The 22,087-nt window shown below is 39.6% G+C and overlaps 1 protein-coding gene across 2 annotated transcripts in view; it reads left to right on the forward strand.

The window, feature by feature from the left end:
* The window catches only part of col11a1a (collagen, type XI, alpha 1a), a 105,574-nt gene that overhangs the window by 75,980 nt on the left and 7,507 nt on the right, over positions 1-22,087 (forward strand). For both annotated transcript variants that reach the window (XM_074693943.1, XM_074693944.1), the window contains exons 51-63: positions 5,291-5,398; positions 5,782-5,835; positions 6,902-6,955; positions 7,783-7,836; positions 12,972-13,025; positions 14,620-14,727; positions 15,035-15,088; positions 16,565-16,618; positions 17,681-17,788; positions 20,075-20,128; positions 20,219-20,254; positions 20,353-20,406; positions 20,498-20,744. In XM_074693943.1, coding sequence (XP_074550044.1) covers positions 5,291-5,398; positions 5,782-5,835; positions 6,902-6,955; positions 7,783-7,836; positions 12,972-13,025; positions 14,620-14,727; positions 15,035-15,088; positions 16,565-16,618; positions 17,681-17,788; positions 20,075-20,128; positions 20,219-20,254; positions 20,353-20,406; positions 20,498-20,744 — 1,039 coding nt within the window. The remainder of the gene's footprint in view (positions 1-5,290; positions 5,399-5,781; positions 5,836-6,901; positions 6,956-7,782; positions 7,837-12,971; positions 13,026-14,619; positions 14,728-15,034; positions 15,089-16,564; positions 16,619-17,680; positions 17,789-20,074; positions 20,129-20,218; positions 20,255-20,352; positions 20,407-20,497; positions 20,745-22,087) is intronic.

The raw sequence follows: 22,087 nt of genomic DNA on the forward strand, positions 1-22,087 counted from the left end.
CTGCTTTGAGGTCTGCAGTCACTACTCAGTCCCCAGCACTGTCCCACCCACAGTGCCATCTGATTGGTTATAAGCAGAGCCATGGCTTGGGAAACAGCCAATCAGCAGTGCAGTTATTACAGTTATTGCATTTACATTGAAATTTTGGAAAACTTTATTTACTGTAGAAAACTTTAGCTATGTATTTTTTTAAGTTTTCATTTAACTTTATAAAACATGCTGCTAAGCCTGGGAGCTGCTAATAAACTCATGCTCAAAGGCATTTGAATGAAGTTAAGTGTTGGAGTTTGTATTGTAAAACATTTTGACAGCAATATTTGCACTTTGACTGCAAATTAATAACGGCTTGAAATATCGGGTTTTAGCCTCCTTGACTGCAAATAATCGATATCGGTCTATCTCTAGTTTGTATGCATCACAATGGTCTATTCTCTATTCTTGGCTCTACTGCTGTGCTCCTCATGCCCATATGATCTGTCAAACTGAGCCTCTTTGTAGACTCATAAGATGTGAGGTCCACCTGGTTCTTCTGAGAACAATGATCAAAGCCACTGCAAAGCAAACATCATTTAAGTATCAGCAGACTCTTTGCTGAACTCAACTTGCAAAGGGGAACCATCTTGTTTGGTAGCCCCAGTAAGGTTTTTAGCATGAGGAAAGTCCTTTAAGTCCCCTATAGTGCCATGTTTTTGGATTGTTGTCATATTACTGCATTTGCTCCACGCACTGTTTTGCATGTTAATTGACCGTATCCGAAAGCTGGGCTGTGCTGTGGCCAGACAGAGATTTATGACACTTTGATTAGCTTTAACTTTTAGCGAACATCAGTGACGGCTCTATTAGCTGCTGCCTCATTTATCATTATTGAGGTTCAGCAGCAGATTGAAGAGATGGCCTCTCTCCAGTGGGAGGAGCAGAGCAGCATGATTACAAGCATTCATAATGTCCCCTGTTAGCTGCACATCACTCTGCTGCAGTCAGTGACATTTACAAAGTCAGTGTGCAGCAAGAGTCCCATCAGAGGAACAGCTGAACTCATCTTTTACCCTGTTTTCACACTGACTACAGCTAAATGATAACACATATTTACTGTGGAGCAAAGTAAAGAATCAAAGGATAATGACCAGGGAAGAGTCAAAGTTATTGAAAGACAAGAAAAAAAAGCTTTGAGTAACAATGAACTGCCTACAGCAACTGTTAAATTTTAAAAAATGTGTATATAGCAAAGTTGTGTTTTCATGCATGTGTCAGTTGATGTGAGGTTTTAGCAGTGTCTAACAGCTTTAATATTTTTTTCATCTTGTACTTGCACAAAGATTAGTGGATGCCTAACGGTAGACAGATTTTAGGTATGACTTGACAAAAAAAAATATCACTGTTTTGCTCATTTCAAACAATCCTTCCCAGTTATCAGAAATTCTGTGTATTAGCTTCACTTTGTGTTTTTTGAGCTGTCTCCTGTACACAAGCATGACCAATATGATTGTCATCTTTGTCCTTTATGTGAAGACATTTTAAAAACAGAGCAGCACCACACTCTTTTTGTTATTTACCCTAAAGATGAAGAATCAAGCAACTGCATCAGTTCACAAAGCATGCTGGGTACGTAGCAATGCAGGCCAGTGTGGACATCAATTTTTATCACTTTTCTCCAATGCATTTAAAGAAAACAGTGATAAACTGCTATTTAATAGATAAAGTTTGAGGAGTCTCTGGTTTGAGTGAAAAGAATCCTCGCAGAGCGCAGATGGTCTCATGGTCCAGATTGACCCCATATTAAAGGCACAGAAGCCCAAAAAACTACTTAAAAAAAAAGAAAAAAAAACAAATAGAGTCCTCACTACCATAGGTTGAGTTCAACTTCCATACATGTTGTATAGAAACAGATGATATCAGGGAGAGCTACACATCTGCATAGAAACTGCACATTGCTGAATGCACTGGTAGCATCAGCCTAAACATTGACCAGTTTCGACACAAGTGTTCATTCAGGGCTGAATTTAAACTGTACTTGGCTTTGATTCGAGCGGTCAAGTTACATTTAGCTCTGAAGATTAATAACAGCTGCTACAAGGTTTCACTTACTCATCGTCAGGTACTTAAACACAGCCAGATGATGATCAGGGCATAAGAGATGCTTTCTTAAGAGGGTGATAGAGAGAGACAGAGAGGACAGTGAGTATCAGTTTAGGTGTTGATAAGTTAGATTAAATAAAATGTACGCAAAGACATGGGTCCACTCCAGCTTGTCTTTAACTATACTGAATATTAACACCATCATGTGGAGTATTCAGCTCAGTTTTTAAAGTTGTGTCTTCATTTTCATATCGCTCCAGGCAAATTTTCTTCCTCATCCATTATGTATTTCTAAATTAAATCAGACATTAAACATAAACAGTGTTTAGCAGCTCGTGATAAAAATGCAATTAATTACAACAATGCTAATAAGATGCAGATGTTAGCAAACAGCTTCAGAGTGTGTGCTAAGGTCAGAGCACGCTCTCAGCCAGGTTTTAAAGCAGACAAATCTCCAGCACTGTTTGTCCTCTGTTTAAGTTTACTGACAGGAGCAGAGAGAGCTGACAGTAACACACACAGGACACACAGGACGATCTCAGGTTGAAATCAACAGCACATTTTACACCTAGAAAAATTCATAAAATCATATTGTGAGGAGAAAGAACGTCAGCACACAAAACAGGACAAATGCTGTATAACAATCAACAACAGGAGTTTCAGATAGAGACAGAGATTGAAAGTAGATAAGTAAAAACACCACTTTATCATCTATTCTTAGGATGATGTATTTGGAAACATGCACCTTTAAATGTGTCATCTATGTCTGACATCAGAGATACAGAAGATTTAAATCCAAAAGCAATCAGAAAATAAATTCTAGACTCTTGAAATTCTCTTTTTAATCTGATTTTAGAAGTATTACTTTATTTATCTGTTATTAGGCTTTTTGTGCTTTGATCTAAAAAGCACGAGACAGTACAACTTCACCACTATTCCAAACTGGTGCCCCATGATAGTCATATTTTCCTTTTAGCTTGTGTATCTGCATGGGTCGTTTCTTAATGTATTTTCCTTACATTAGTTTTTAATTGCTGATATGTTGTGAACATGTTATCTGTTGGGAACACCTTGTAAATGTGGTGGTGCATCTACAGAGGATTACCCTAATGATGATTAGAATTAGTAAAAGCTGAAAAATCAATCTCATAATGACAACAGGGAATAAAAGCAGGTGTGGTAAACAAATTTTAATCAGATAAAACAGACAAAGAAAAAAATGACAAAAGTCCCTCTAGGTAATTAGTAAAGTTCTACTTTTGATTTTTTAATAACACAAGGAGTGTCCCTATTGTTCTTCGTAATCCCACTCTTCACTAGAGCTCATTTCTTGCCATGTTGCATTATCTGACACTAATTTGCTTTAGTATGTGGTTATTTATTCCCAAAGAAAAACACTTTGTAAAGTGTCTCGAACAAAAGTTAGACTGAGATTAAATCTTTCCTCTGCTCTAAACACAAACTTTTAACCAGTAGAATAACGGGAAAGAAAGTGTGCCCCTCCATGGGGAAGGGACGCTGTGTTTCTTGACTAGTTTTGTTCCATCTCTAAGTGGGATGTGGTTTTTGCAAATATCTTCTCCTGCTGTCTCTTCATTCCTCTTCCTGTAAGGCCTCACCTTCAGGAGTTAGAGCTGTGTGTCACTGTGAGAGTGGGCAGGGCGTGTGTCAGTGTATGTGGGGCTCCTGCTGTGTGTCACTCACATAAAATTTTATTAACATTTACGGGTCTAGACCTGTAAATGTTTTTGTAAAGTGTCTTGAGATAACATTTGTTATGATTTGGCGCTATACAAATAAAGATTGATTGATTGATTGATCAATTTTGCAATGCTGTTTTAAAACACACTGGGATACCGATATTAGTGAGCTGTTAGTAGGGATGGGAATTGATACAATTTTGTCAATATCGATGCCCTTATCAATTCCTGTTGTAAATTTTCTTGGTACAAAAAGTAGCTTTACAGGTTTTGTGTCTCAACAACATTTAATTGAGTTTATACTGTAAGTGAATAAAATGTAAATTGTCCCTGAGTCTGGATATTTCTGGGCATAATTACACAGAAACAGGTAAAAATTGCACACAATGTGACGTTGTACTGTTGTAATGTTAATAAAATAAGTAGGCCATCTAGTGTCTCAAAGTGGTTATAGGAATGGTTTAAGTTGTTTGGAAGCTTTCTGTAGTTATGCAGTCAGCCATGAGCCTTTCAATTGCCTGTTAGCTTTTGACATTTGAAATTCTCAGTATTTTTTACAAAGAGTTGATGTGATATGTTTCTGTGATGAAAGTTGAAATTCTACTCTGAAGCTGAAGTTATCCTGATGAATGCTAACTGCTAGCATATCAATGCAGTTTCTCGTATACATTAGCATCAAGCTTGCCCTATTTTGTTATTTTGGTAAATAAGGTGATTTATACCGTTTCGAATGTACTGAATTTGAGTCTCCTGAGAGAGAGTAATGTACATTTCTTTATGAAGTCAGTTCTTCAGTAAAACTTCAAGCTGAAAATCCCGAATTAGAGTTTTCTTGGGAAACGTTAACTAACTGCTAAGCTAAGATAGCTGCAGCAGACTAGTCGACGTAGGACCTGGTGGCTCAGCACAATGTAAAGAATTGATAAGGGCATCGTTAAGCACAAGTAAGGCTAACGATATCCATGGATTGAAACATTTCTTATCGATTCTCAACAGAAACTGGTTTTCGATTCCCATCCCTAACTGTTAGGGTCAATATTGAGGTAAAAAGATGTCACGTTGATGGAGCTTTGTTACAGACTCAAAATATCAAAAGAGATGCAGAAACAGGTATTTCATTGTGAATCTTTGCTCTGGAAAGCTTCAAACAGCTGTTTTTCTAGCACGCTGCGCACTGTGGTCTGACACCCACCTGGTTACAGACTCTGAGGAGCTGTTTCGAATTAGAAATCGCTGTAGTTGTCACTGATGGTCTTGTTTGCTCTTGTAGCTCATAAAGAGGCATCAGTATTGATTTCAGTCTGTTTGCTAACTCGTGTCCTCACAGGAGCTTTCACTAAAAGTTGTCGTCCTTTGGGGTCGTGCTCTGAGCTCAGTTCAGATCTTCTTTCTCTCCTTCTCTTCTCTCTTTTCAGCCTCTGACCATACATTACTTTTATCTGTAGAAAGAATATCTGCCCCCTGTGGTTCTGATGTAATGATGCCTCTTCTTCTGACTCCCTCCTCCTCTGCAGGGACCTAAAGGAGAGAGAGGTGAGAAAGGAGAGGCCGGACCCCCTGGAGCTGCTGGACCTGCAGGAGCCAGAGGACCCCCTGGAGATGACGGTCCAAAGGGTAACCCTGTAAGTCCAACAAATGGTCTCAAATAATTCTGCACCGAGCAATTTCCAGTTTAAATGTGCTGCTTCAAAGAAAAGACCCCCCCTCCTCCCTTAGCCTTGAGGCAGCAGTTTTATCCTCCAACATACTCAAGAGCTAAAAAGCCTTTTTATTGAAGGAGATTATATTTTATGCCTGCATGGTAATGGACCGTAGTGAGGCCTTTTCTCCTGGATTTGCGACATCATCATTAAGTCCATCAGACGGCTGTGAGCAGGTTCAGCAGGACTAAATCACTGTCTGAATTACCCAGCATGTCCTGAGTACCTGTATCCTGGGAAATTATGTCTCCTCAGCAGCAGCAGCAGAGCCGTGGGTTTCATGCATCTCATTTTTCTCCTCACAGGGTCCCGTTGGATTCCCCGGAGACCCTGGCCCCCCTGGAGAGCCTGGTGTAGCTGTAAGTATAAAGTCTGTGAGCGAAATGTGACCATGAGTCAAGCCTTCTTCTTTAGTCTAAGTTATTTATAAATGCTGGACTTTATGCTTTTCAATTCTCAAGATAAATCAACTCTTTTTGAGATGACCCACAAAAGACATAGTCTGTGAAGGACATTGTTTCTTTCATGTCTTTGTTTCTGTGTTATATCTTTACTTATATTACTTAACATAACTTATTCTACACAATTTTTCTGTCAATCACTTCTATACAAGTGTTACCACTGCACCAGTCTCACTGTGTCGTTTCACAGAGATAATATCCAGGTAACAGTGCACCAGAGGAGCAGGGATTTTTATCAGACTGAAGTCTTAGAAAGAACACAGACTTTAAAGCTTCTTTTTTGGGTCAATTGTAAAGAAAAGTTTCACACATCGATCTGTCTCCCTCGGGGAAACATGAGAATCACTTTTTCTCTCACTGTTGAACTCGTACTCAAAAATTCAGCCTGAACCATCACACCGTCCTCAGACCAGACTTAAATAGTGATGTGTTCACATTTTTCAGTGCTGGAATAGTTATGTGTTTATTTTCTTAATTTATATGAATTCATAGCTCAATAGTTCTGTTAAACCACAGGGACATAAGTACCTAAAGAGGTAAGGCCTGTTGTGCTAATTAGCAATGCTAACTAGCTTGTACTACAATAGCAGGAAACACAAGACAGGCAAAGATTTTCTCTAAACTCTTCACTGAGTTTCCTTTAAGCAAACTTCAGCTTGAATTCCTGTCATGACACAAAATGAATAAAAAGCAGGAAGTGATGCAAAGTCCTGGTTTGCAGCTCTGATATCCAGTTTCTTGTTATTGCCTTTCTTATTAGTGTATAATCTGTCATCAGCATTAACATAATCAGGTATATAACCTTACGTCACTCAAATGCATCACATAGGCATCACAAAACGATGTACAAACAGCCTCATTGTTGTGGTTCCCTCTGTAATCCTCTAGGTCATTCAGACTGTAACAGTGTGATTTCTTCTTCAAAAAGCAGACGTGATCTAAGCAAAGCTCCTCTTTGTTTCAGGGAACTGATGGAGAAGCAGGAGAGAAGGGAGAGGATGGAGAGTCTGGTCAGCCGGTGAGTTTTTAGGACCTAACACATGACTGCATGACCAAACATCTCACTGCACATGAGCGTGACCTCATCATGTCCTCAGCTCTTTTATTACGTCCAATATCTGAGAGTGAATATCTGTAGTAAGTCTTACATCCTGACAGTCGTACCCCACAGTAAAAGCTGGAATCAAACCTTGTCGGTAAATAAAACTCACTGCAGAGTCTAACTCTGCAGTGAGGTAAAGGCTAACTGGACTTATCTGTTTTGCAGATTCATTAAGTATGATTAAAAATAAAAGCTGAACTCTTAATGCGCTGCCTCTGAGTAAAGCACAACAAATCAGAGCTCTTATTAATATTTATGGATTTAAATGAGCCAAAGTAAAAACACGCAGAGTGTTTTATTCACTGCAGGAATGGTACTAATGTGACTTTTTTCCTAATGAGCTCTAATTGCACGATGAGATGATGAGGCAGAAAATGTGTCTCATACGGTTATGAAACATGAGAACTGTCTAAATGAGACTGACCTGCAAAATAATTACACTCACAAACAATTAAAGATAGATTCTGTTTTTGTGATTCACTGCACATTGTCTGGGTGGAAGTGTGTCAGTGTGCACGACTTCAGGCCATGCAGCGAGCTCTTCTCGAACGTCCTGTGGCTGAATCCTCCCTAAATGTCGATAAACTTTCTGTGTTATCATCCTCTTGGCAGACATAACGACGGATTCAGTCAACCAAACTGCACACTCATCAAAACTCAGCTCAGCAGTGACTCATTAGAAACAACAGCGTGTTTTATCGGCTTTTAAAAGTGTCCTCTCTTGTTTCCATGTCTGATTTCAGGGACCTCCAGGCCCATCAGGAGAGGCTGGACCACCCGGACCACCTGGCAAGAGAGTAAGTCAGCAGCCTGTGAAGCCCAGATCACTGCTGTGTGTGTGTATGTGTGTGTTTATGTGTTTGTCGCTGGTGTTTATTTGTCCCTGTTGTTGGCGTTTCATCAGTGTTGTTTTGATATGAAATGTGAGGCCGACTGGAGTGTTTTGTCAGGTTTGAGAGCATCTCTCGGAAAAGTTTGAGCCCCGTTTTATGATAGATGAAGGTACTCTGTGCAGCTGTTGGCGTTGTAGCTGCACCCCGCTTCACTTCTCAACAGCTCAATCTTGGCAGTAAAGCAGCAGAGATTCATTTTCATTAAAAGTGGAGTGGGGAAAACAAAGTGGGAGATTTAAGGGGGTCAAGGCGTCGCGCCGTCTGCAAAGAAATCCGCCTCAAAGCCTGTTGAGAAATGAGCCGCGAGATGTGAAAAAATCATGACTCCTTTTCTTTTTCTTAACAAGGAATTGAGAAGGCTTACTGAAGAATAGCTGGGAAAAGGGGCTCATTTACACCCTGCTGCAGAGGGAGGGAAGAAAGAGAAGGAGAGAGTCTGACTCATTATTGATCCACGTCAACTTGACTGACAGCCAGAGCAAAACAAAGGCACAACATGGACGTGGTGGAGCTGCTAAGAGGTTATGAAAGAACAAAGGACTCTAGGGCTAACCAAGAAAAAAAACAATGAAGGAAAAACTAATTCAACTCTTAAAAGTCTGAGGCTCCATCTGTTTTTACATTTGTTGCCAGAGTCCAATAAAGTTTATTATATGAGTTATCCTTAAATTACCCAAACTTAAGCTGCAAGTATATGTAAACAAGAAAACTGTTAGAATAATATAAATTATTTTAAATAAATACAAATGAATTGCTAAAATTAGTCTATCGCAAAGAAGTTCAGTTTTTCTCAAGGTAAATTGTAAAAATAGAGAAAATTTTGAATATTCTAACTTTCTTAAAACTGAACAGTTTCAAACTCTTTCACGTTTTGATTCCATCAAATATAGCCTCCAGCTGAATCCCAAAATATTAAAATCTTTTATTTAAGAGTATGTCAGTAATATCTAGTCTTCACTAAAAAGTGTTGTCAGCTTTGCTGTTTGGACAAACATCAAAAGCCTCCTCCCAGAAAAATGTTTGAATGTACTTCCTCAGAATAAAGAGACACGATTATGTTCTGATAGCTCACCTTTGAGCTAAAGGCAATGCTTTTTTCTGTTTTTTTTTTTTAAACCCATTGTTAGACAATTGAAATCTTCAAACCCCAAAGTAACGCTCTAGTTGTTAATTTTTATGTTGCATCAGGTTACACAATGCAAAGCAAACAATGGTGCCCAGTAAGATGGCAGTGAGTTTCAAAGAACTTCACCAAGAGAAAAATAAAGAAATTCAAAACTTATTGACAAGAGAGACAGGCGTTTGACCCTCTTGCTGTAAAAAAGTGTGTCCACTTGATATTAAGATAAATCAAAGATACATTTCAACAGGCTTATGCAAATAACAAACTCCTGCTGCAGCTCAAGAATTAGTCATTAAAGGGTTAATGAGTTGATTGTGATACCATCATCACCATCACGCTGAAGGAACTTCTCAAGGTCAAAACACAGAGACAAAGAGAAGCTCAAAGACTCCTCCACATTAAAGTTAATGTTTGTATGATGACGTCCACTGCACACACAGAACTAGCCTCTGATATCAAAGCCAGTAAGCTGCTTTCTGCATGCACACATCCAAGATGGAGCATTTACATATTTCCAATATGGTGTGAGCTCCAAGTGCACATGAAAATGAGCAGCTATTCTCCTGAATCTGAAAGAAAAGTCACAATCTGAAGTGAAAGACTGCATTTCAAAGAGACTCCCAGCCTCAGTCCAATGGGAGGAAAAAAAACATGTCATGCATTTTTAAACCAGGGTTGATTGCTTTTCTAATGTGCCTGATGAAATTTACATTCTGAGCATTTAGCACGGTATCAGCACATGCTGCACCTAAATGGCCTTGGGATTATAGTGAGGAAAAGAGCTATTTGATCACACACTGGGCTTTAATCACTGCAAAGAAAAGCACGTGGGACCTGAGATGATCCCTGACAGTCCACACCGGTGAATACAGAACACCAGACGCAGAATTATTCAGGATCCACCGGCCCTTTTTGTGTTTTCTCAGCTTTTTCCTGGAGCAACCTGCAAAAATCCATAAATCTCTTTAAGGCCCGACCTAACAAAGTAGCAGAAGGTGCTCGTGCCTTAAATCTGCAAATAGATTCAACTTTGTGAATTAAAAAAGACAACAAAAGATTTACCTTACCTGGCTTGAATTACTTTTAGTTAAAGCAAGGTTATTATGCTTCCCTTTATTATAAATAGGGATGGGTACAGAATAAGGTACTTTTATAGGTACCCACCAAATTCTGTACAAAGTACTGGGTACTGATTCGCGTAAAATCAAAAGGTACATGTTTAGATACCTAAATGCATCTTTGTAACTGTGAGGGAGTGGAAGAGTAGGCAATTTTCCATGCTGGACATGAACACAGCATTGCAAGGTTATGTATTAAAAGAATTAATATGGTAAATTGAAAAATTTATAGATATTTTATTTTTAAAGAAATTACTATTTTTTATCACATGAACACAAAAAAGTACCAAAATTTGGTACTGGTACCGATTGCCAGATACCGGGCATCGGTACGGTATTGTTTCAAATGTGAAATGTACCCATCCCTAATTATGAATATATATTTTCAACATACAATGTGAAATAGCAACACTTGATGTCCTAACTCAACAGGTTGTCTAAAGTCATGAATCTTTCTGTACACGGGTCAAAACAGTCTGTTCTAAAAAATTAAAATTAAAAAAATTAAAAAAAATGGGGCGGGCCTTGTTAAAGCCCGAAACATTACAATACCCCAAAAGGTAAATACTCACTTAAAATGTTACACTTTGGGTTTTATTACTTTTTTATTACATTTCAGGCTCAGCACTTTTGTTACATGTTGGGTCAGTTATTACATTTTTCCAATAACACTTTAGGTTGTTGTTTCATTTCTGGCTCTAACATCCCTCAAACACCAGGGTTTGCTGACACACCTCCAGAGAGCTGACCAATCACAGAGAGGGGGTGTTTGTGATGCAGGGAGACACTTAAAGGGACAGTCCAAGCTTGTCAGGGTCAAAAACAAAAAACTTTAACAGGATTAACTGAAGTTTTTTGCTGTGTTATGCTATTGATAAAGAAATTTGCTCTATAAAACCTTTTTAAAACAGCCTATAAAAGAAAAAAATTACTCTTTTCTTTATGTGAATTCAGACCTCGAATATGTCAAATGTGGCTTAGGTTATAAGATACCAGTACGTTGCTTTTAGAGTTATTTTTAGGTCTCATTATCTAATAGAAATAATTGGTCTATTAAAGACTGATATTAAACTGTGCACCTGATGCTGCAGATCACAAACTTTAAAGAGCCACAGTAAACAATGATTCTGTGTATCGAGCTGCAGTTAAAATGCCTCTCTGTGCTGATCAAGAGGCAGCCTCTTCACCACCAGTAATAGCTACACATCAGGAGAAGATGAAAGCTGGGGACAGGAGGCGAGCTCACATTATAGGCCCTCAGTCAAAAGCACTCCAGCCTCGGTCGGCCAGATGAGAGTGGAATTTGGATGGAGAGCGCTTTTTGAAGAGGGACGACTGGAGGTGGAGTTGAAAGAAATCATTGTGAGGCTGAAAGATCCTGACCAGAAAGAAAAGATGACCTGCCACCCTCGGCATGACTGATGAAGGCTCTGTGTGTGTGTGTCTGTGTGTGTGTGTTTTCACTGTGTGCTCAGACAAGACAAAGACTTGTCCAAGTCACTCAAATGGAGCCTGACAGAAGTGGTGCACATTCAAGGGCACTGGAGTTATCCCTGTCAGAGGCAGCACCTCCTGAGTGTTTATCAGAGAAAAAGGTTTGAGATGAAAATGTAAAAAGTCATAAATAACCATGATTAGAGGCTGAAAACATCTCTGCTGATGGTTTACATCAATTTTTTTTTTGCATGTTTCATGCTCTTCATGCAGAATTTAACACTTAACCACTGGAGGTTGGACACACGAGTAGGACAGAACAACAACCCTCATTACCGGTCCTGACCTGTAAAAAAAAAAAGAACATAATCAGGCAGAAACTGAAGTAGGCAGCGTTGAGAATCAAAAAGCAGCCAAAGGAATCCAACAACAGGAAGTAAGACTGATCCTCTCAGATAAGAGGGTAGCACAGAAAGCAGAGGCAGTCATAAAGGCTGTCGAAATATGTCAGAGCCACAGAAAAACAAAGGAAAAGTAAGAAGAATGGGGAGAAAAAAGTTGTCTGTATGTCTCAAACTTTTCTGATTTTGGTCCCAAAAAAGCATCTCTCTCCAGAAGCACTACACATGGGATGTTTCTACTTTGAGGTCACTCTTTCTGCAGTTTTTCAAAACTCCAAGACCTCAAGAGTGCATCTGGCATTACCTTTCAAAATTAAAGCACATTTAATCAAAACAGGAAGTAAAAGAGTGTTCATGTTTCCGTGCAGCCTGCATTGATTTGTGAGTTTGGGGGTTGATGATACGTGATTCAGAAATCTACTTATTTTATTCATCGTCCAGGATGTCACGTCCATGGTGAGACAATGTGACGTTTTTGGGTTTTGGTTTGCAGAAGTGAAGTATTGTAGAGGCCATGTTTAACCAGGCAGATGTAGACCAGTAACTCCTGCGCTCTACAGGGATCAAACACTGTTTTTCTCAGAGCTCAATGTGAGAGACGACTTCAGGTCCAAACCAAAAATCTAGCGCAAAAAAAATTGGTTCTGTTTGTTGAAGCTGCCAAACATAACAACTAACTACCTTGATGTGTGTATTCAAACATACACACACAACACATACTCAATTATTTCTGCTTCCTGATGCTTCAGTTAGCTTATAGATCCATGTGAAAGTTGACTGACGAACCATTACTTGATCACTCTGTGTGTGTGTGTGTGTGTGTGTGTGTGTGTGTGTGTGTGTGTGTGTGTGTGTGTGTGTGTGTGTGTGTGTGTGTGTGTGTGTGTGTGTGTGTGTGTGTGTGTGTGTGTGTGTGTGTGCGTGCGTTGAGATGCTAACTCAGTGTCCTGTCGTCCTCCTCAGGGACCCCCGGGAGCTGCTGGAGCAGAGGGCAGGCAAGGAGAGAAGGGCGCTAAGGTAACAAAATCAATTCATCCTCTGCACACAGTAGAGCCGTCTCAGCACCCTCCTATACACACACATACACACACACACTCACACACATACTCACAGTCCCCTCATTGTTCTCCCTGTTGCATTAGAAACTCAGGAGTAATTGAATTTCCTCTGTAGATTAGATGGAAATTTATGGACGAGGTCTGTTTGAGTTAAACTGAGATTCCTTTGTTTCTTCTGTTTTGCTGCGACTCAAAACCCACAAAAAGAGTCATTTCTCTCTGAGTCTTTCCCTCAGGTACTCAAATGAAGCTTTCCTCTGTTTGGCTTGAATCAGATCTAAGTCATTTGAGAAACCCGTGGGTCACCTCAGTAACTGATTCTGTATATATGATGTAAAGCTTCATGCAGACTCACTGTCCACACTCCTCTTCTCAGCTAAGGGATGTAAAACTTAAATTGTCCTTGAATTTGTGCTTGAAAACCTAAGAGCTGAATCTTAAAATTCCAGAAGTGAGAGCAGCAGCTCTGAGTTTTTAATGAATTCAGTAAAAAGTAGTTTGAAGCACTTTGCAGCGAGTCTGTAATCTGTAAACACCTCGCAGCTCAAACGTGAGTCCTGTTTTCATGAGCTCCGTCTCATCTCTGTGAATACTGATGTGTTTAAAATTACTGCTGGTCATCTGTGGCACAATTTCGTCTCGAAGCCATGCTAATTTTTTCAAAAAGCTCAAAACAGAGAATTTAGCAAAACGTTTAGCCTCAGTCTGCTGCGCCATTGCTCATCTTATCTGAAGAAACAGGAACACACTGAATACTCGACTGGATGGAGCTCAGAGAAGCCTGCAGCTGATTATTCATGTAGGGTGTTTTATTCTTTATCACCGTGAAATATTACCAAATATTTTACATGTTGGTTTTAGTGAGCCACACCTTTTAAATTTCACCGTGACTGTGGTGAAGGAGTGTGACATCTGACATCTGAGTTTGTTTTGTAACTGGGTTTGTGTCCTTCTGGCATCATGTTGGACTGACTGAATATGCTCTTGATGGCAAATTTAATACATTTTTGCTGATTTTTTTTATATATACATTAATTTCAGGAGAATCTAAATCAGTATTAGAGTTAAGGTCACTGCAGAAGAATCGTTCAGAGTGAATATGACCCTAAGAATAAACAAAGAGCTCATATGCAAAGTAGTCCCATTATCAATAACCTTACTCACTTAAGCATGAATTATAAAAAATATTGATTAACAGTTTAAAAACTTTACATCTTTGAAGGATAAGTTTGACTTTTTAGACTTCTGGGTTATTTTTTTTCTGTTTGAAGTTTAAATCCAGGAAAAACAGTCAAATGTTCTGTAAATATAAAAATCAGTTTGGATTCATCTGTTCATGTTTTCTTATACCGAGGTTAAAGGATCCAGAAAAAAGGCTGAAAAGTTTTTACAGGAATTTGAACTTTGTCACCCAGGAAGTCTAAAATGCAGAGAGCATAAAATCAGAAAAGTTAATGTTTGTAATCTACTCTCAGCCAGGAGCTGTGAGCTGAAACCTTTGACCTTGTTCATGCCTCTGACATCACCTGTTTCACCTGAACCTCCTCACTCAGGGCGAAGCTGGCTCTGAGGGTCCAGCAGGTAAAACCGGACCAGTTGGACCTCAGGGACCTCCAGGAAAGCCCGGACCTGAGGGTCTGAGAGGAATCCCCGGCCCTGTGGTGAGTCTGAGCTACACAACAATGCCTGAAATACTGTATATATGTCTGTACACACGTGTGTGCCTGCCCACACACACACACACACACACACACACATTAAAAAAACAGCCCTGCTCAGGCATGATGATAGACTTCATGGAATAATCGATACTTCCATTTGGCTCATACTTTAGTTTGCTTGTTTATTCCAGCACACTTTTTTCCTCTGTTTGTGTGATTAATCATGGAGCGAGCACAGAAAATCAATAACGGGCAGGAGGAGACACAGCGGCTGTAACACTCACTGATATCGAACGTCTTTTCACAGGGAGAACAAGGACTGCCCGGAGCCCCAGGACAGGACGGTCCACCTGGTCCCATGGTTAGTATGCTGAACACCTCCCTCTGCCTCCATGTTTATCTCTCTAACTACGGCTGGAAGCTTCATTCCCCCACTTCTGACAGAGAGGGGCCAAAAGTTTACACAGGACTCAGAGAGACCTGAAACCAGAACGCCAATGAGACATCAGTCAACAGATCTGTCACATGATTGTGACATAAGGAGAAAAGATACTGAGAGATCTGATCTGTTGTATATACTTACACATGCATGACTCTCTGCTGAGAATTCTTTTTAGTAAATATTGAGATATTTACAAGATAGAAAGCTTTTCTGTTGATTTTTTAGACATCCCAAGATTTCATATTTTCCCTTTTTTTGCCGATGAAAGAGCAGAAGCTTCGTTAACGACTTCTAAGTGGATGTAACAGATAGGGCTGGGCCAGTATGCTATTCTCGTGATTCAATTCTATTACGATTTAATGAGTGCAGATTCGATTTGAATTGTGGTTCTTTGAGATTTACAAATTTATGATTTTTAGTTTACTTTTTTAACACCAGACCATGTGAAAAAATTAAATAATGATGATAATGTCAACAGACTAAATCAAGAGCCATATTTTCCCATAAAATGCACATCACGTGAGTCAGAGAGAAACGTTTCACCCCCCTGCTGGAGAAAAGTGGTAACTTTTTTTCAATCTAGTTTATAAACAAAGACTGAAATGAAGAATTTGAATTTGAAAAAAAAAATGTTTTTTTTTGACTTAGAATCCCAATTTTGATATTATCAAACAAAAAAAATCCTGTTAAAACTATTTTCAATTTTTTCTCCCACCCCTAGTAACAGACCTGCTAACCCTCAAAGATACACCGTATGAGTAAAACAACAAGAAGGAAAGCTCTTTAGTGAGTTTAGTTTAAAAACTTTACTGTAAATATCTCAATCTAAGGATCCAAATTTGGGAACATTCAGTTAAATTAAGTCTGTTCCCAGAGGTTACTCCACAAATAATCCCTCAATAATCCAAAAATTGCAAATACTGTGTAGGATTTTGATTCTGATAAACAGAGCTGCTCTGCAAAGTACTGTGTTGTGTGAAAGTATTCAAGTGCAAGTGATAAAAAAGAAGTGTTTAAATTTCATAGATAGATATTGGAGAAAATCATGTAGTACTGCGAAGAAATCTCAATCTCTGGCGAAAAACATTCGCAAATGTAACATTTTTCACCTCTCTCTGGATTGGAGTGTTTCTGTCCCTAGAAGTCATATTTGTAATTACGCTGATGGCTCTCTCTGCTCTGCAATTTTTCTCCTCTTGATGATTTTTCTGCCTCTTCTTTTGTTCTCTTTCATGTTTCATTGTCCTCGTTTCCTCATTTTCTGCTTCACTTTCTCTGTCTTGCTGGTCTTCTTCAACCCATCCTGGCTGTCTCTCTCCTTTCTCTCTTTTTTGATCTTTTTTGTGTGTTTTCTGGCGCTGAAATTGATTTCTAACTCGTTCTTTTGTTGTTCAGGGTCCTCCTGGTCTCCCCGGTCTGAAAGGTGACCCTGGCTCAAAGGGTGAAAAGGTCAGTGTCGCTCTATTTCTTTTCAGCTAGTTCCATTTCCCCATCCCAAATGGGCTGAGAACAAACCTGAAAACACTGAGTTTACAACAGAGACCTCAGCTCTGCTCATCGCAGAGCTCACAAGACTGCAGACATTTAAAAGCAGACGTCTTTCAGATGCACGTGGCTGTATTAATACCGAAGAATGCAAACATTAAGGAAACAAAATGAGTTTTAGGCTGCTACAGAATCCGTCTGACAGGTTTGAATCTGCAGCTGGATGTGATGTATCACTCTCATCTGTCTCATCCTTCTCTCATCTGCTCCTCCGTCACATTTGCTGTTGAAATATAAGAGCTGGGGATGTTCAGACAGCACACATTACTCTAAAATCTAATTCTCCTCCCACACAGCAACATGATGGCTGCACAGAAACAGTTTAAGGGAGCGCAATTCAGGCAGCGTCTTTTTAATGCCGTCACATTACTCAGCCTGCTTAGAGCTCATTTCAAAGGCAGCACCTTTGTGTTAGTGGCTGCTGTTATTTATTTCTTTTTGTCTGTTCAGACATTTCCACTCTGAGTCATGAGCATTCCTGTGCAAATGAAACTTCACTCTTCATTGCCTTCTGCAAAAATTCAGCTCACAAAACAACAAGCAGGGAATATACGACTCTAGATTAGCTTGGACTTAAAAAAAAGAAACTTTTAAAAAAAGAAATAAAAACTTTTTTTTTTTAACTTTTAGCCAGAAAAATATGAGAAGAAATACTTAGATTTCTGCAGGTAGTCTGATCCATATGAAGGGAAAACTTAAAAACTCCTACAAAGGAAGAAAAACAGAAGAGGGGCTATAAACTTCATCATAACGAACTTTAAGGTCCTCACAGCTTTATCCACAGGGGGCGCCAATAGTGGTGCAAACTAAAAGTTCCTTACAGGAGCTTTACCATGAAAACTTTTTCAGAGTTCACTTTAAACTTGGTGAATAAGAGCTGTTGTAACCTCTGTCACTGTGTGTCAGCTCTCTGCTGTTATGTCTGACTGTCCTCTCACTCTGTGCATATTTGTTTCCCCCCTGCAGGGTCACCCCGGTCTGATCGGTCTAATCGGACCCCCCGGTGAGCAAGGAGAGAAAGGAGACCGAGGTTTACCTGGACCACAAGGTTCTCCTGGCGGCAAGGGCGACAGCGTGAGTAATTAATGGCTCTGCTCCCGCACTGCTCCCCTGGGCTGAGTGCCCTCCACCTCCCACCATTTTTCACCTGTGCTGCCCCCCTCCTCTGTGGCCACAGGTCTCAACACCCACATTTATTTACTGTTGACTCAAAGTCTGAAAAATGCAGCGAGAGGCTGAATCCTGCTCACATATCCAACACACACATTTGTTTCCTCTGAGGAAAGATGGTGCTGAATTTAGATTTCAGCAGGCTGTGTTCATTCTGCTCACAGGTGTAATAATACCCCGAGAGACAGTCACAGATCATCAGGGAGGGTTCAAATCAGGGAGATGAAAAATGAATAATAACACCCTTTCATTCAGCAAAGTGCGCCATCTAGCACTGACCTCTAGCTGATGTCACTGCATCTCAACAGCCTGTAAAGGAATAGATAGGAGCAGATGGGGCAGAAGCACGTCACAGGTGACACCTGGGCGGCCCAGCCACAGGACTTAAAAGCATCGAGTTGACATCAGTTATTATTTCTCATTTCCATAAAATATTTGTCTTAAACTAGTCTCTTTAATTTACCTTATTACATTTACAGCACAATTAGGGATGGGTACCGAATTAGGTATTTTTTTAGGTACTGACCGAATTATGTCAAAAGTACCGGGTACAGATTTGTGTAGAGTTAAAAGGTACCATGTTGAGGTACTGTAACACATCCTTGCGACTGTGAGGGAGTGGAAGAGTAGAAGATTTTCCATGCTGGACATGAATACAGCATTCATTAAATTGTAAAAAAAATATATATATATATTTTATCATCAAACAAATTGATATTTTTACCACATAAACACAAAAAGTACCAAAAATTGGTACCAGTGAGTACCAGTACCGATTGCCAGGTACCGGGCATCGGTACTGTGTCGTTTCAAATGTGAAAGGTACCCATCCCTAAGAACAATACATTTACAGTTCATCCTTCTTTGTGCACTTTAAATTCTTTAAAGGAAGTTCCTTTGCACCTTTTCAGAATTAAAGCAAATGTGTTATTAGCTTCAAAAACACAATATCATCGATGTAATGCATAAAAAAATGCATAATTAATTAATTACAAGTAATATTTTCATGAAGAAATCTTTCCTATAAAGCCTTAAACAAATTTTCTTACATCTTTAATCATAACAAACCAGAATCATGAATTCTGGTCATTTCAAATTGAGTAACGCTGTTAGCTTTTGCTTTATTGTTACATTCAAAAAGAGAAGAAAACACGTCACTGTAGCTTTAAGGCACAAGTAAACTCATTTAATCCTCTTCTTGCCCTTTTTCCAGGATTATTGAACTGCATTAAATTGAAGCAGCCTCTGTATAATGTTCACACTGACGTTATCATGTTTCATAACTTTGGAAACACTTTGAGGCGTTTTCTGAACAACAAGCATCAAGGGGTTAAAGATGTTACAGGCATTTCTCTTTTTCAATACTTCCATGGTTGTTGAAGATTTTCTTCCTCATTGGCCTGATAACAGCCTTCATCTATTTTTAAATAAACACTCAGACTGAGTGAATACTCTGCTCGCCGCCCCGCTGTGGCCCTCATCCTGCCCTGCAGGGTGATTTTGGGTGAAGGTTTGGATTAACATCACAGATCAGGTCTAATAAAATCCTAATGTCCTCTTTTATCAGTGAGCGAGGACTTTGAGGAAGTTCTCAACAGTTTAATGTTTTAGTTCAGGGTCCTGATCTTTGGGTTTCTTAGCAGATAAATTGTTGTGTTAATGAGTCTAAAAAGAGGGACTATTGAGTTGTTTATTCATCTATTTTTCCCTGCAGGTTGAATTTATCATTGCAAAATTGCTTAGTTCCTGGAAGCTCAAATCCACAAAAGCCTTCAAACTGTATCACACAGGAGTGATTTGGCATTATAGAGAAGATAAACTATCAGAACAAGAGACAATTTTGAGCCAAAGTTAAAATAAATGTTGTTGAAATGATGTATGAATGATAAGGACATAAACTGTATTCTGTGTTTTACTGCTTGTGTTGTTGTGGGGGCTCTGTCACGGCCTCACAGGGTTTGAGAAACTATGAAAACTAAGAAGTTGAACTTAAATTAATGCATATATACATTTGAAGGAGACGTCTTCTTGTTCTGATAAAAATCATACATTTTCTCTGAAAGCTTTCTACATCTCTACTCCTCTGCCTCTTTATTCTCCTTTATCCTGTTACTCATTATTCTGGTCTCACAGAAACACTTTTATCTCTGAGTTTTCTTTTCATTTATCTCTGACTTCTTTCATCATCAGGGTATCAGAGGATCTTCTGGTCCTCTCGGTCCCCCTGGTCCCCCCGGTCTGCCTGTAAGTCCATCACTGATCCACTCCTTCATTCAGATTCAACACCAATGATAGAATGAATTTATGAGACTGCTGTGCTTCTGTCTCCTGCAGGGTCCTCAAGGTCCCAAAGGAGCCAAGGGTTCAAGTGTGAGTACCATCCATGACTTAACACTCAGGTTATCAGAGTGTGTGTGTGAGCGTGGGATCAGTGTGTGATAACCTGTTTCTTTTTGTGATGCCTTCAGGGTACTGCTGGACCTAAAGGAGACACTGGTGCAGTGGGTCCTCCTGGTCCTCCTGTGAGTATCTGAGACCTTTGGTGCTCCCTGTTTGTCTGTCTAATTTGTCTGCTCATTTCATACAAAGTGTTAATGCTGAGTCCACCTACAGGGCCCCCCGGGTGAGGTGATCCAGCCCCTGCCCATCCAGTCTCCCAAAAAGACCAAGCGCTCCAGCGACATGCAGTCAGACGCAGCCGCCACCATCATGGACTACGGCGAGGGAATGGAAGACATCTTTGGCTCGCTCAACAATCTGAAGCAGGACATCGAGCGCATGAAGTACCCAATGGGAACACAGAACAACCCGGCCAGAACGTGCAAAGACCTGCAGCTCTGCCACCCCGAGTTCCCCGACGGTAAGACCAGACTGCACGGTGCTGGAGTTTTATCCTGTCCTCACAGTGAATCCAGTCAATCAGCATCTGCTTTATTAAAAAAAAAAAGCAGAAAACACTTCAACCAGAAACTTTAGTCCCTGATGAATTCCCTCTAAGCTGTTGACATTTTGAGTTTAAGATGAATGACTCTTTGTTTGACTTCATTACATTGTTTTTTCAATGATTGAGGAGGCGATGCCTGAAGCCAAGCATCAGACAGACTCAGTTTTGCCAAATGTGGATTTTTCAATCAGCATTTTGTCTCCTTGAAAAGACCATATAAGAGGAGAAATCAACAATATGACCAAAAAAATCACAAATTCATCCCCTGCCTACGCCATGGCCTCACTTTACATCCTGACTCCATTTGCTCTGCCTGCCTCTAGCTTTAAACAGCCTTCAGTTTGTCCTCTTATTAAAGTCTCTGATGACTCCAGTCCCAGTTTGTTGCTGCGTTTTATCTGTAAGTGACAGGTACAGAGAAAGCCCGAGATTTGTAAGTAAATCATGACATTTGAGCAAAATGCTGAAAATGTTATCCCCTTATTCCTCAAACCTCTGCATGTAGATTCAAGGTGCAGCGAGGGGTGAAGTTTGAGCCTTGACCTTAGAGCTGAAACGATTCCTCAAATGATTTGAGGTACTCGATTACAAAAAATACTCGAGTAATTTTCTTCGCCTCGAGGAATCGTTTGATTTCAAAAAAGATCAAAGAGTGGTATTTCAAATAGAGCTGAGGCCATATTAAGAGAGTTTTCAAACCCCTCAAGCTACCTCTTATACAAAATAGCAACTAGCAACAAATCTAGCTTCTTTTCTGGAGTTTGGAGACTAATGGGTCATTCTACGAAACAGGTGCCATTTGGGTCCGCAACATTTGATGAGATGTACAAGGCACAAAAAATGTGTCAAAGTGTGTTTACAAATTTTGGAGCTACCAAAGCAAGTGCTCTTATTGGCATAATGTATCAGAAAATTCTATTTCTTAAAGAGAAAAATTTTCATTTGAAAAATAACTGCTCTTTAACTAAACAAAAATGTATTTTATCCGATTACTCGATTAATCGATGGGATTTTCAGTAGAATACTCAAATACTAAAATATTTGATAGCTGCCTCCCTACTTGACCTGAACACAAACAGTGTGTTGCTGCTGCTTGAATCATCTTAAACCACTGAGATGTGCGGCTGATCTAACTCTTTTTCTAAAAACTTACGAGAAATCTGCTCATCATCAGAGTTCATCTTTTGTTTGTTTTCTTGATTTTGTCTTGTTTTGGGGAATATAAGCTGACTGTTTGCAGTTTTTCCCAGAAGCCCTTC

The sequence above is a fragment of the Halichoeres trimaculatus genome, unplaced genomic scaffold, assembly GCF_033239565.1.
Source record: "Halichoeres trimaculatus isolate MK-OKI-2021-1 unplaced genomic scaffold, fHalTri1.1 fHalTri1_scaffold_18, whole genome shotgun sequence".
Classification (NCBI taxonomy): domain Eukaryota; kingdom Metazoa; phylum Chordata; class Actinopteri; order Labriformes; family Labridae; genus Halichoeres; species Halichoeres trimaculatus.